Here is a 13565-nt window from a genome sequence, read left to right as displayed (position 1 = left end):
GTTGGTGTACAATTAGGTTTGAGGTTTAATTAGGATTAGGCTTCAACTAGGATTCATGTTAGGGCTATAGTTTAGTTAGGTTAGGGTTTAATTTAATTTATATGAAAATATTTGATTTAGGGTTAGGGCTATGATTTAGGTTAGTGCTAAGGGTTAGTTAGGGTTATGTCAAGGTTCAATTAGAGTAAGGGTTAAATTAAAGTTAGGGTTAGGATTAGGATTAGGATTTGAGTATGTATCTAGGGTTCAATCAGGGTTAGGTTAAATTACAATTAAGGTCATTATTCACTCGACCTGTTAGGGTTAGTGTTTAATTAAAGTTGAATTTAGGTTAGGGTTAGGGTTAGTGTTGTGATTATGTAAGACTTTAATTACAATTAGGGTTAGGGTTAAATTAGGGTTATGGTATAAATATAGTTAGGGTTAGTAGTCATTCAGGGTTACACTTTAAGTAAGGTTCAAATAGGCTTCAACTAGGTAAGGGTTAGATTTTAATTAAGGTTATGATTTAATTATTATAAGGGTCAGGGCTAGGGTTCTAGTATTAGTGTTAGGGTTAGGGATCATTTTTAAGGTTAAGGTTAGTCTTAGTATTACACCAAGGTTAGGGAATAATTAGGGTTGCACTTAGATTTCAATTAGTGTTTAATTAGGGCTCAATTAGGATAAGTGTTATTGTTATTGTTATATTAGATTTAGGGTATAATTAAGGTTATAGTATAATTAGGGTTACAATTAGATTTTATTGACATTATCCCCAACCATGACCATAATCTTAATCGTAACGCTAACCTTAACCATATCCTTATCACTAACCTTGATTCTATCTCTAATTCTAACCTTAACATTATCCCCAATCCTAACATTGATCCTAACCCTAATCCTAATACTAATTCATATCTAACCCTAATCCTAATTTTATCTCTAACCTTAACCCTAATGTTCCCTAATTAACTATAAGCCTACTACTAACCCCAATCATATCGCTTACCCTAATTTTATCTCTAATAAGGGTAAGGGTTAGGGTTATAGTTCAATTAAGACTAGGATTAACATTAGGGTTAGGGTTCAAACACGGTTGGGGTTAGTATTATGGTTAAGGTTAGTCTTAGAATTACATTAGTGTTAGGGAATAATTAGGGTTATGGTTAAATTATGATTAGGGTTTGAAAAGCGTTAGTTAATATTGGATTAGGGTTAAGGTTTAAGATCAATGTTAAATTAGGATTAGGCTTAGTGCTAGATTAAGGTTCAATCAGGGGAAAATATTTGAGTTAGGGCTTAATTAGGGTTATGGTTATGATTTAATTTGGGTTATAGTTAAAAGTAGGGTTGCCATTAAAATTATGGTTAGAATTAGGACTATGGTCCATCCTATTTCTAACAATAACCCTAACCCTAGTTGTATTATAACTATAATATTATATTATTATTTTATATTAACATAATATTATTATATTAAATAATGTAATACTGTATGCCGATTGGGGCACTCATTGGGGCGTAGTGCCCCAATAAAGTCAGTTCATTGGTGAGGTGACCACCAAGGATCAAACCCCTACTGGTCCACTAAGCTTGTAGGTGTCTCACCTTTACTAGACTGATGTATTCATATGATCTGTGCCTTTGTTGGGCTTTAATGTGCTTGTAGGATATGTGCCTTTGTTGGGTAGTTATGCTCGTAGGCTGTGGGCCTTCAATGGGCTATTGAGCTTGTGGGTTTGAATAAGTGAAGTTTGTTAATGGGGAAAGATGACCTCCCAGAAGTGGCCTAAGTGGGAAGAGATCCTCCATAAGTGGTCTCTCTAGGCCCGAACGAGGCTAAAAACTCAGGTCTCTCCAAAAAAAAAGAGAAATAATATAATATTATATGAATTTAGTTAATTAATTTATTTTTCACATAAAAGTACAATAGACACCTCGAGAAGGATATCTCTCAACGTATATTATATGTATTATTAAATATATATATGTTAGTTATATTATATTAGAATCCTAAATATATCCTATAAGTTAGGCAGGGGGACATATTGGTGCACGCTAGATATAGTCCATGATGCCCCTAGAGGTTGAGGGTCAATCAAACCAATATTGCATGACCATTGATTCGTACTACATAGGTACATTAGATGCCCTCCTTTATCCACATGGTATTAGGGCAAACAAATGAGAAGGATTCACATGATGTTAGATCATTTCCATACAACTTGAATGACTTACCTAGACCCATACGAATTCCTATCAAATGGATCAGGGAAGTTACAAATATGATTCTATTAAAGTTAAATTAGGGTTAATATACTTTTAGATAAGTTGTTGGATTGCCAAGAACAAGTTCTCCTAACCATTCCACCTTAATAAATCAACAAATGACCTCGGGTGAATATTTATAGACAACATTTTGAATCTTATGCATAATCTAGACGCATATTTGATTTTCATATAAATATATTCTTTTTTAATATATAATATTTCTTTTACATTATTTTTTCAAAATATAAATATGCTAGTTAATAGATTGTAACTAGATTAACTATAGAAAATTTTTATGTCTAACTAATTATCAGCCTGCCCATCGAAGCAATTGATACCTTGTTCCTAAAATTTATATGCGCGGCTTTTTCTTCAGGACAAGTATTCCGAACTTCAGAGAATTTCTGTAACGTAGTTGAACTGTTGTTTCGTGAGAAGTAGAGCACTCTATGTACAATAGTATTTAGTTTTTTCTTTCCCTTCAAGACGCATTTAAAACAGAGAATGAATTGAACATCAAGAAATGAATTGTTATTGTGCAACAATGTATAAACTCCTCCAATTTTTTGCGACCTGCAAAACCCACAAATTTTATCCTATCTCGTTAACGTGTAAGAGAGAAATTCGGACCTCAAATCCCTGTAAAACCCTACAATTTTTCCACACCGGGATAAAACCTGTGGGCAGAGGCATTTCCTACATCTTCCATGCCTTAAAAGTTCAAAGCTCTGATAACAACTGTAGCGATGAGAATATTACAGCCCCACTAAGATTTGGTAGAGCATGGATTAACACAACAAGCGCAGGCTTTTTGCCCGAGGGCGAACAAGATAAAGTTAACGGCGGGGAGCCCGTTGTGTTTGCGAGGCATAAAAAGGCCAGGAAGATAAAGTCTATTTGGGTGTGTGAAAACTGTGGGGAAGAGTATGGGCAGTGGTGGGGTATGTGCCCTCATTGTAGGAAGGCTGATGTGCTGAGAAAGTTCAATGAAGCTCAGGTTGATGGTATGAGTTATGGAGGAGGAGCAGGGAGTAGAGTGGCTGAGGCAAAAGTTGCGAGTTATAGGGTTGTTCAAGCTGACAAAGGATGGCTGTCTTCCGCTTCATCTTCTTCTGTATCTGATTCGCAGCCAGAGTCTTTGTCCAATGTCAATAAAGGGCTCAGAGGAAAACAATTTCGGCTTCCTCTGTAAGCTTTTTCTTTTCTTACTACTTTCAGTGGCTTGTTGCAGTGTATTGCTTCAAGTACTTAAGTTGCCTTTATTTCAACGTATCTTTTTCTGTTTTATTCTTTTATCATGGTAGCAAGAACATTCCAAATCTTACAAAAATGCCATGAATCTGTTGGCTTCCTCGTAAGCTTTTCTGAAGTTCTTTTTAACTGCTTTATTTTTGTATAGTAGCAAAAACCTCCAAATTGCATGAAAAACCACTTTAATATTCACCTCGGCCACCTCGGCTGCAAGCTTTTTCCTATTTCTTTTTTAGTCCATTATAGTAGCAAAAAAGTCTCTAAATTTAAAAAAACAACTTCCTCTGTTTCTCTAATTCCTTTTTACTGCTCTATTCTTCATCATAGTAGCCAAAAACATCTAAATGGATAAAGAAATATTTTTATTGGTTTACTCTGTAAACTTTTCTCTATTTTATTTTTACCGCGTTAACTTTTTTTGATTGTAGAAAAAAACTCCAAATTGGACAACAAAAAATTTCGACTTCCTCTGTATTCTCTGCTCTAGTTCCTTTTTACTGTTTTACTTTTATTCTTTGTCGTAATAACGAAAAAAACACAAATTGAAATACGTTAGGCGTTTCTCTACTTCTTTGGACTTCTATTGTCTCTGAACTACTAGTGAATAACTCCCAAATTGAATCATTTGCTATAAACTTAATTTACCCTAAATTAAGAATTCTAGGTGAAGTACATTCTACACGCTGAGTCATGCTCTGGCAAGTGTGAGTTCACCACTGCACTTGGTCAAGACGTCAAAACCTAGGACATAAACATTGAATAATATATAAGGTACAATCCACTTATAGGTTTGACAATAAAAATCTTATAAAATCAAATTGGAGTCGTGCTTGCAAGTGACCTAAAAAGCTATCTTTAGCACCTAGTCGATATTGATTCATTCTCTCTAATCTAACTATATCTCAATAGAAAATTCTAGCTGATGGTATTCTTCATTCTTTAGCAGGTTCGAATTCACAGTTATTATCTTAGTTATGGCGTCAAAAGCTAGGAGTAGTAAATTTGAAGAAGGTAAATGGAGTTGGTCAGGTTTGAAGGTTCTTCTACTCTTGTTCACTTCCAGTTTTATAAGTGAGATCTATAATGTTGTTTTCCCCTAAATCAATTCTGCTTAGCTTGCTAGGCTATTCGCAAAACTTCAGCAATTGTTGTTCCTTGTGATCCATTCATTTAAGAGCTCCCTAGCCCTTTCATTCTTTTAGTATTTGTAATGTTTGCAGTCCAGTTTTTCCATACTTTCAGGATCAAATTCGTGAAACATTTAATGTTTGAATCATTTCCTTCAATTATCCATCTTTTATGAGTAGTCATTCCTTCAATAATCCATCTCTCAGAATTGTATTATGTGCTTGCGTATATAGCACTGGTTAAACTGAATTGCTTAGTGATGTCATTGAAGAGCCTTTGAGATTTTACTAAGTGCTACTTTGAATATAGAAGAGCATCTTGTAAAAAAAATGATTTCTGGTGTAGACTATTGAAAGCATTCACAAGAAGATGGCCCATGTATGAATCTCCCTACTGCAATAAGGCGACTTGTAAATCCAGCAGACTTGTGGGGAGGTTCCAGTGTAAAGATTGTAGGGTACATTGAGTGTAACTTATTGATTCCACCATACAAAATTTTCTGCTTCACTTGTTTTCAGAATCTGTATAATAAATTGCAACTAAATATATCGAACAGAAATTAACTAAAAGTCTTTGACCTGCATGCAGTATCTACTGGACAATATGATTAAAAATTTCTTAAGAGTGGGCTGGAAAATCTAAGAACTCACTTCAGCTCCTTTGCAAAGTTCTTGCCCAAAGAATTGTTGCTCTTGGTTTTCAAGCAAAGATTGTATATTTTCTACAGCCCTCAATAAACTGCTGTCAGTGGTAAGCTTCCCCGTGAAAACAAGGGGTTAGTCTCCTCCATGGGACCTCACCCTTAAAAGTAGCTTAAGGTTGACTCTCAGGCTAGCATCCTTCTTCGTTAAGGGTCCGTGCTGGGACTATTTTCTGTGAATTGGTTAATTTTTAGACATGTAGAAAATTAGATTTTACATTAGCAAGTTTTCCAAAATTTACAAGAGATTGGCAGAGGTTTCCATATAATATATACATAAATTGATTATAGCTCCAGATTTTTACAAGTATAAAACTACGATTTCTCAAAGGGCATTGTGGAAACACAACTACTTAACTGCATTAAAATTTATTTGACGTTGATAATTACTGGAAGACTAAGGAGGCAAAGGCATGCCATGCACTAAAAGTACGGACATTTTAGAGGTTCTTAGTCCTTTGTGGGTCCCTTTTCCTCGTGATTGTTACAAATGTACATGAGTTAAAATTCATCAAATAAATGGCTGTCCATGGAAATCTGTTATTCAAGAGCTTGCTTGATACATGGTTGAAAATCTTAAGAGGTGCTTGGTGTTTTGTGGGTCCCTTTTCCTCATGATTATTACAAATGTACATGAGGTAAATCATCATAGAAATGTTTTTTCAAGGAAATTGGTTACTGAAGAGCTTGCTTGATACATGATTGAAAATCCTACAAAATATTATCTCATCAAAGAAATGGTTGTTCAAGGAAATTGGTTACCGAAGAGTTTGTTTGTTACATAATTGAAGGTCCCACCATAGTATATATATATATATATATATATATATATAGACACACACACGCACATGATGTAGGCTATTCAATGAATGGGCACACACGCACACACACACATGATGTAGGCTATTCAATGAATGGTTGAATTTTTTTTTTTGGTTCTTCTCCTAAAAATAGTAGTTGTTAAATGCCCTCTTTGAGAAGAATAGATGAACACAACTCTTGTAGAATGGAATATTATCAATGTCATTGGGACCCTTCACTTGACTGCATGGGTCTCGGTCCAGTTCGAACTGGGTCTGGGTTTGGGGCCGGTTCATTGTGGGTTTGGGTAAGTCCTGCCCACAGACTGTGGGTTTTGTCCTACTGAACCTCGAAATGTATTTCCCTCAACAATTTGCCATTGGCCAAACTTGGCCTGAATTTGGGTGTTTTTTTTTTAATTATTTTTTTGGCAAAATGTCAATTTCAACCCCCCAACCCTAATTCGACCATTGAAAACAACAAAAAGTTAAAATCTATTTCATTTATGTTTCAATAGAATGAAAAGCAAAAACATTTTGCTCCATTGCTGAACTTTCATTTTCGCTTGCCATTGCACAAAGAGAGTTGAAGATTGATAGTTGCATGCCTGAAGCTGGTTCTTATGCTATTCCTACGCATGTCTATGTGTTGATTTGTTCTCAAAGACATTCTAGAGGAAGATTTCAACAAAAGTAGTAGGTTTTTTTTTGTCTTTTTTCTAAGTTTTCCTTACATTTTTATATACAAATTGAAATGAACTCTCTAGTTTTGTTTTGTTTTCTTATTTTGGTTTGTGGCTTTGTGCCTGTAAAGGTTGGAAAATTAGGGTTAGGGTTAAATTAAGATAAAAAACCACTAAATGATCTAATTAACCATTACATTTGGAAGGAGAGAGAACCTAATAGATCTAGACTCAAAAGACTGAGATTCTAATCAAATTCCAGCCTTTTTGGTCAAGGCTTTCTCCTTCCTAAATTGAATTGATTTGCCTATTTGATAATTAGGGCAAAATAACAGAAATAGTAAGCTACAAATCTCGCACGGAGCCACTGACCTGATTTTGAGCAAAATTAGCTGTTTGGAATCTGCTCTCGGAAGTTTGGCTTGATTTTTTGGGACTAGGTAGTATCAATTCGCCATGGTCCTTTGAATTTTTTGCGTTGAAAGATGAACCTGTTTGTCTCTATGAACTCTATTGATCCTCCCAAGTGCAACTCTATACCTATTTCTTGCACACAGAAAGAAAGAGAAATATGTTGGGAATAGGGGTTTGCCTTAGGTCAAACCTTGGTTTTGGAATTAATTATGAAATTGACTTGACAAATGTAAATGAAAGACTGTAGTAAAATGCTTTCCTTTTGAGGGAAAGGCTGAAGATGCTTGAGACACTAATGATATACCTTAATGAAGTTTTGTTTGACCTTCACAAAGGAATTAGGGTTTCATGTATGTTGTCCTCATAAAACATAGATCATGGATGTCATCTTCAATGTTTGAAATTTGACTTCACTTCTGCTCCAATGTTTGATGAAAGACTAATTGCTTGCTCACTTGAATTTGCTAGAGTGTAATTGAGATCTTGAATGAGGTTACTTAGGTTAAAATGAGAGGGGTATACCTCCTTTTATACTTGCTTGTGGAAAAACAAATTGAATTTTTGACATAAGCCGACACAGAATCTAGGTCCCCACTAAAATTATGGGACCGTTATGAGGCCCCAAATTGGGCCCTTTTTGAGAGGACTATCGCATTGGGCGCCATGGTCTTGATTTAGGACTATGGCGTTGGACGCCATGGTCTTGATTTAGGACTAGGGCGCCCAACGCCATGGTCTTAGAAATCAAGGCTCCAGGTTTGGGGAGAGACTGTAGAGATAGTGAAAAAGCATTTTTGATAGGTTATGTGAGCAAAATCAGCACTTCAGTCAAGCCTTGGAAGTCGAAGTGCTAACGTGAAGTCCAAGTGAGGACAAAATTGTAGGTGAGTACAATTTAGGACACTACAGTGCCTATCCATGTTGTTTATATAATTACTTGTGTTAGACATTAAAATGACAAGTGCTTCTAGCTCTGGGAGCCAACCTCGCTTTAAAACAGACCCACACTCTTCCCTTTGGAAATATGTGGAAATGGTACAACAACTTCCAGGTGGAGGAGGTTTCACTTGGATTTGTCCTTATTGCAAAGCACAATATAACAGCTCATACAATTGAGTGAAAGCACATTACCCCACTATAAGGCATCAAATTTTGTCTTGGCAAGCCAAAAGGTAAAGGCCTTCTTACAAGGGAACAAGTATCGGCATATATTGAAGAGCAAGCGAAAGTAGACTAAGCGGTAGGGAAAGTAGCTATAGGTGCTATTACTCATCCTTTGCTAAAGACTAAGAATGGATGGAAGGCCTCTTCATCACTTTCCAATCTTGAAGCTACATAGGGCCATCCATTCTTGTCTATATGTGAAGAACAACTTATGACACTTAAAAGAGCAAAGGGATCGTTGGAAATGACATTTCACAACGAGTGTAGAGAGATTGCTGAGCAAGACATAGCTAGATGTAGCCATGCTAATGGATTGGCATTTAATGTTGTTCAGTCACCTCATTGGCCAAAAATGATGAGATGAGTTAATGAGGCTCCAAAGGGGTTCAAGGGCTCGGGTTATGAGAAGGTGCGTACTGTTGATGTGTTTTTTATGCACAATCAAACACAAAATAAAATACCAAGGTTTCTTATCCTCTCTTGAATAAAGTCTCTCAAATGCTATGTTTCGTGATCAAATGAGTCAACTCCAAGGTTTATGTTGTTAGGTCTTGACTCGTGGATAAGCTCAATGGTTGATGTGATTGTTGGTAATCTAAGGGGACTTACATTGAATACTTGAATGCTGAACGTTTGGATATTGTTGGAACTTAGATTCTAATTACTTGCTTAAAAAATAAAATAGCAAAAGAGATAAGGTTTATTAGAGATTCTAATCTAATCCTAAGAATTCAGGAACAATGAACAATTGGGTGAACTTCAACCAAGCTCTGCTTCGCCATCAACGAACAACTCCACAAAGCTAGTGCGATCTTCTAGGGAAAGCGGGTGATGTTCAAATCACTATCAACAACAAGGATACCATCAAGGCGATGCATATCAAGGTATGAATAGCAATTGAAGTTAAGCTCATTTAACGATTCCAGTTGACCACACAAGGAAAACTTACAATCGGCAAATTGCTAGTGGTATGGATAAGTGAATTTCACCATTGATCATTCACAATTCCTATCATTCATCTAATTGACATGAAAATGAATTGAGAAGTAGAGACCCAACTTGTTGAAATGACACATTAATTCACCATAGCTTCAATGAAATCATATGCTCTTTACAACAAGATTTTGGCAACAATCTTTGCCTTCTCCTAATCTAACTTCTATTCTAATTGCTAACTATTTTTTTATTTTTCTACTATTGCTGTCTTGCTATTATTCTATTAACTCTTTACAAATGAGATATTTGAGCCTTTTATAGTGCTCTCAATACAATTCAATGGCTCAGATTGATTCACAATCAATGCCCAAGATTACATGATAGAAATCCTAATTGGGATTTGTTACAACAACTCACTTTGGCCAATGAGAAAATTACAATGAATTGGACATATGCCCATTTTGATTTCTAACCAATGAGAGAATAGGTTAGGTACATAAAATAGCATTTGAGAGACTTTATTCAAGAGAGGATAAGATACCTTGGTATTTTATTCTGTGTTTAATTGTGCATAAAAAACACATCAACACGTACTACCTTATTGGATAGAAAGACTCCTTGAAGCCCATCAAGGATTTATGGGTCGAAATAGGGGTGTCCATCATATCTAATGGATGGAAAGATGCAAGAAATCGCCCATTGATCAGTGTTATTGTAGTGTCCTCTAAAAGGGCAATGTTTTTGATAGGAGTGGATTGTGAAGGGTAGGTGAAGGACGGTCCATTTATTGCTAACATTCTTTGCCAAGCTGTTGAAGAAGTTGGCTCTCAAAATGCTGTTCAAGTTGTGACTGACAATGCCAAAAATTGTAGGGTTGCTGGGTTATTGGTTGAGGAGCGCTATTCACACATTTTTTGGATACGTGCTGTCCACTCACTCATTCTATTGCTGCAAAAAATTGGCAACAAAGTTGACTGGATCATATAGGTGTATGTTGATGTTGATGAGATCCAAATCTTCATCACCGACCATCATATGTCACAAGGCTTTTTAGACAATTCTTGAGATTGGAGTTGTTGAAGATAAGTTAAATAATGAATATGTTTTACTTTAGTAAACTTTTTAATTTAATTTTAATTTTGAAATTGGCTGGTGAGATCCATTTTGCCTCCAATACCATTGTGTTGAGATGACTTGTGAAGTTTCGTGAGGCACTAACTAGCATGATAATCAGCCCTAATTGGAGCAAATGGAGGCATTCTAGCATTGCAAGGGCAGCTAACATTGGGACAATGATACTAGATGACATTTGGTGGATCGTGCTGAGTACCTCCTGAGATTCACTAAGCCTATATTGAGCATGATCCCTTATACTAACATGGATAGGCCTTGTTTGGGTGAGGTGTATGATGGCATCGACTCAATGATTGAGAAGATGAAAGTCATCATAAATGAAAAAGAGCAAGATCCCGAAGAAACATTCTTCAAAGAACTACAACAAATCATGGTGGAGAGATGGAACAAAATGACCACTCCATTGCATCTTCTTGCCTTTGAATTGAGTCCCAAGTATTGTAGTCAACATCTCCTTATCGGCACAAGAGTTGGCCCATATAGAGATCTTGAAGTTGCTTAAGGGTACAAGGCAGCACCTCACAGACCCTTTCACCGTGACATATGACCTGCAGTGAGGGTCGAATTTATGAGTTTTGTAAGCACAAATGATTGTGGTCTTGATGCTCTTTGGGACAAGTATAGGGTTGATGCTCATAGTTGGTGGTACTTCCATGGAGAATCATACCAGAACCTACAACCTCTTGCAATCAAAATTTTATTGCAAGTAAGTTCTTAGTTTTATAAAAAAAATCCTTCTATCTTGCTTTTAAGTTTATTGTTTTATTTATATTTTAATTTTATTTATAACTCTGAATTCTCTAATTTCAAAATCTTGATAGGTTGCTAGTTCATCTTCATCCGAGAGGAATTGTAGCACATTTTCCTTCAGCAATGGACTACACTCCAAAAAGGCGAAGGACTTACTGTTTGTGCATTCAAAGTTGCGGCTCCTCACACATAGAAAATTCTTACACATAAGGGGAGGCAAAGCAGCAAGATATTGATCCAGAGCATGCTGAGCTGGATGCTTCAGTTTCCCACCTTGCTGCACTTGGAGTTGATGATGACTATGAGCCATCTAGTGATAATGAGATCGAGAATGCTAGTGCCAGTGCCAGTGGCACTATTGTGGTTCTTCTAATTTACCAACATATGGACGATGATGATATTTTTGATGACCCATATGATATTGATCAGTGATGGCTGATTGTTGACACTTGACATTATTATTTTTGAACCAAAACATTACTAGGTAGTGTATTTTGCTCTGTTATTTGAACTAAAATTTTAATATATATCATGACAATTGAGTTTTGACTATTAATATGGTGGTGTATTTTGCCATGTTACTTGACTATTAGCATAGTGGTGTATTTTGAACTTAATTACTGCTGCATATATGTATATATTTTTTATTTTTATATGTTTTTGTATGGATGAGCCCAAAACGAACCCAACCCCCCAAAAACATTTTACCCGAACCTGTGAACTGAACCCTGGAACTTGAACCTGAGACTAAACCGGAATTGGCAGCCTTAAATATTATAAATGAGTTTCATGGGCTTAGGGGAAAAGAAGAGTTACCAGAAGCTTGTTTTATTTTGTTTTCTTTTGCCTCTTCTATTGTCTTAGTTCTTCTTCCAAATTGGTTTACCCTCTTTGTCACATCTTGTAATAACTTCACCAATACACCCATAGCCATAGCCACAGCTCTCCTCTGAGCAATCCAAAACTCTCCTCAACAACAGCTAATGTGTTCCATAAATTCTTTACCCTCAACATCTTTGAATGCTTTTGAAGAGTGCAGTAAGGTTTGATAGGGAAAAAAGTTCAGCATCGGTTTGCTTGTAAATGAATATACTTTCTTTAGGTCTGTTTCTATGGTTGGGAGGGATGTCTTCCACTGATCTGCATGTTTCACTGGCCTTGACAATTCATTTCAAGTCTCAGAATTTTATTTTGCTTTGGTGAGCTGGTTGTTTTTCTTGTTCTTATTTCTTTGTTACAAGGTGATAGCTCTATTTGTGATAATCTTTCTGATCGTGCTATCTGAATTTATCCTGAATGATGTTGGGAAGGTAGGTATTGCTATTTTTTAGTAATTACAAGTGTGTAAATGGGTTGTTGGCCAAGTGGTTAAATTCTGTTTTTTGTTCTTTTCTGTGGAGGACTGCATTCATTGGTTATATTGAATTGCGCTTTTCAATGATTGTGCATTTGAGAAAAAAATGTTCAATTTGCAGGGAAGGAAATTTTGGCATGGAAGTGGCACGGGTGTTGGGTGGTGGCTTAGTACTTGGTACGTTATTATAAATATTTTATTTGATGGATGTTATTTCCCAGGCTTCTGTTGTCATAGGAAATATTAGGAAGGTTAAAATGGAAAAATAAAAATTTATGGAGATGTTTTAGACTATGTTACCTAGGGTGAATCTGAATGAAACCTGAAAAAAAACTTCTCTTTTCAATAGAACAGATTTTTATGACCCCAAAACTTGTGTTTTTAATCACAGTTAAGCCTTTTCAATTTCTGTCTGATATTTTTTTTTTCCTAAATTGTATTTTAGCTCTGTAAATTTTCTTCTCATAAATGTTTATGAAAGGTTTTGTCTAGTCATAAACATGTTTTGAACATACGAATTCTGAGCAATATCTGTGATACATTGCCCCCCCATACACTCTGAACCTGTTTTTTATACATGCCGTGTGAATGGATAATTTAATCTGCAGTTGCACGTTAGGTTCCATTCTGCTATTCATTCAATGATGATGCAACTTGATATGCACTGTCAGAGGACATAAAGATCTGACAATATACTTGAAAGACAGCTATACTTAGGCCTCTATGCAGGAAATACAGCAGAAAACAGAACAGATACTGGTCTACATATGGTTGTTTAGCTTTTCCTTGATCCTATTTGTTCTGGGTGGTTTACATCTATTTGTGGTTTTTGATTTCTTTGTAATATTGGATACATGGTAGTCATTTTTCCTCAAATGTTCATTTTGAGCTACTCATGGCTAATTGTAATCTCTAAAGGCTGCGCTTTTATAATTGTATTCGCCTTCAACATATTGGTTTCTTATTTTACTAATATATTTATTCATTAAATTTATTGT

At 35.7% G+C, this 13565-nt stretch overlaps 1 protein-coding gene across 2 annotated transcripts in view; it reads left to right on the top strand.

Annotated features, from left to right (window-relative positions):
- Nucleotides 1-2553: 2553 nt before the first annotated feature.
- Nucleotides 2554-13565, top strand: part of LOC131069990 (uncharacterized) — a 216223-nt gene continuing 205211 nt past the window's right edge. The window contains exons 1-2 of one of the 2 annotated variants that reach the window (XM_059207103.1): nucleotides 2554-3441; nucleotides 12689-12744. In XM_059207103.1, coding sequence (XP_059063086.1) covers nucleotides 2777-3441; nucleotides 12689-12744 — 721 coding nt within the window. In that variant the 5' untranslated portion in view covers nucleotides 2554-2776. The remainder of the gene's footprint in view (nucleotides 3442-12688; nucleotides 12745-13565) is intronic. The other variant, XM_058005539.2, reaches the window with a different exon arrangement.

Source organism: Cryptomeria japonica, chromosome 6 (assembly GCF_030272615.1).
Source record: "Cryptomeria japonica chromosome 6, Sugi_1.0, whole genome shotgun sequence".
NCBI lineage: Eukaryota > Viridiplantae > Streptophyta > Pinopsida > Cupressales > Cupressaceae > Cryptomeria > Cryptomeria japonica.
Note: the sequence above shows the minus strand (reverse complement) of the source record. Positions and strands in the feature narration are given on the sequence as shown.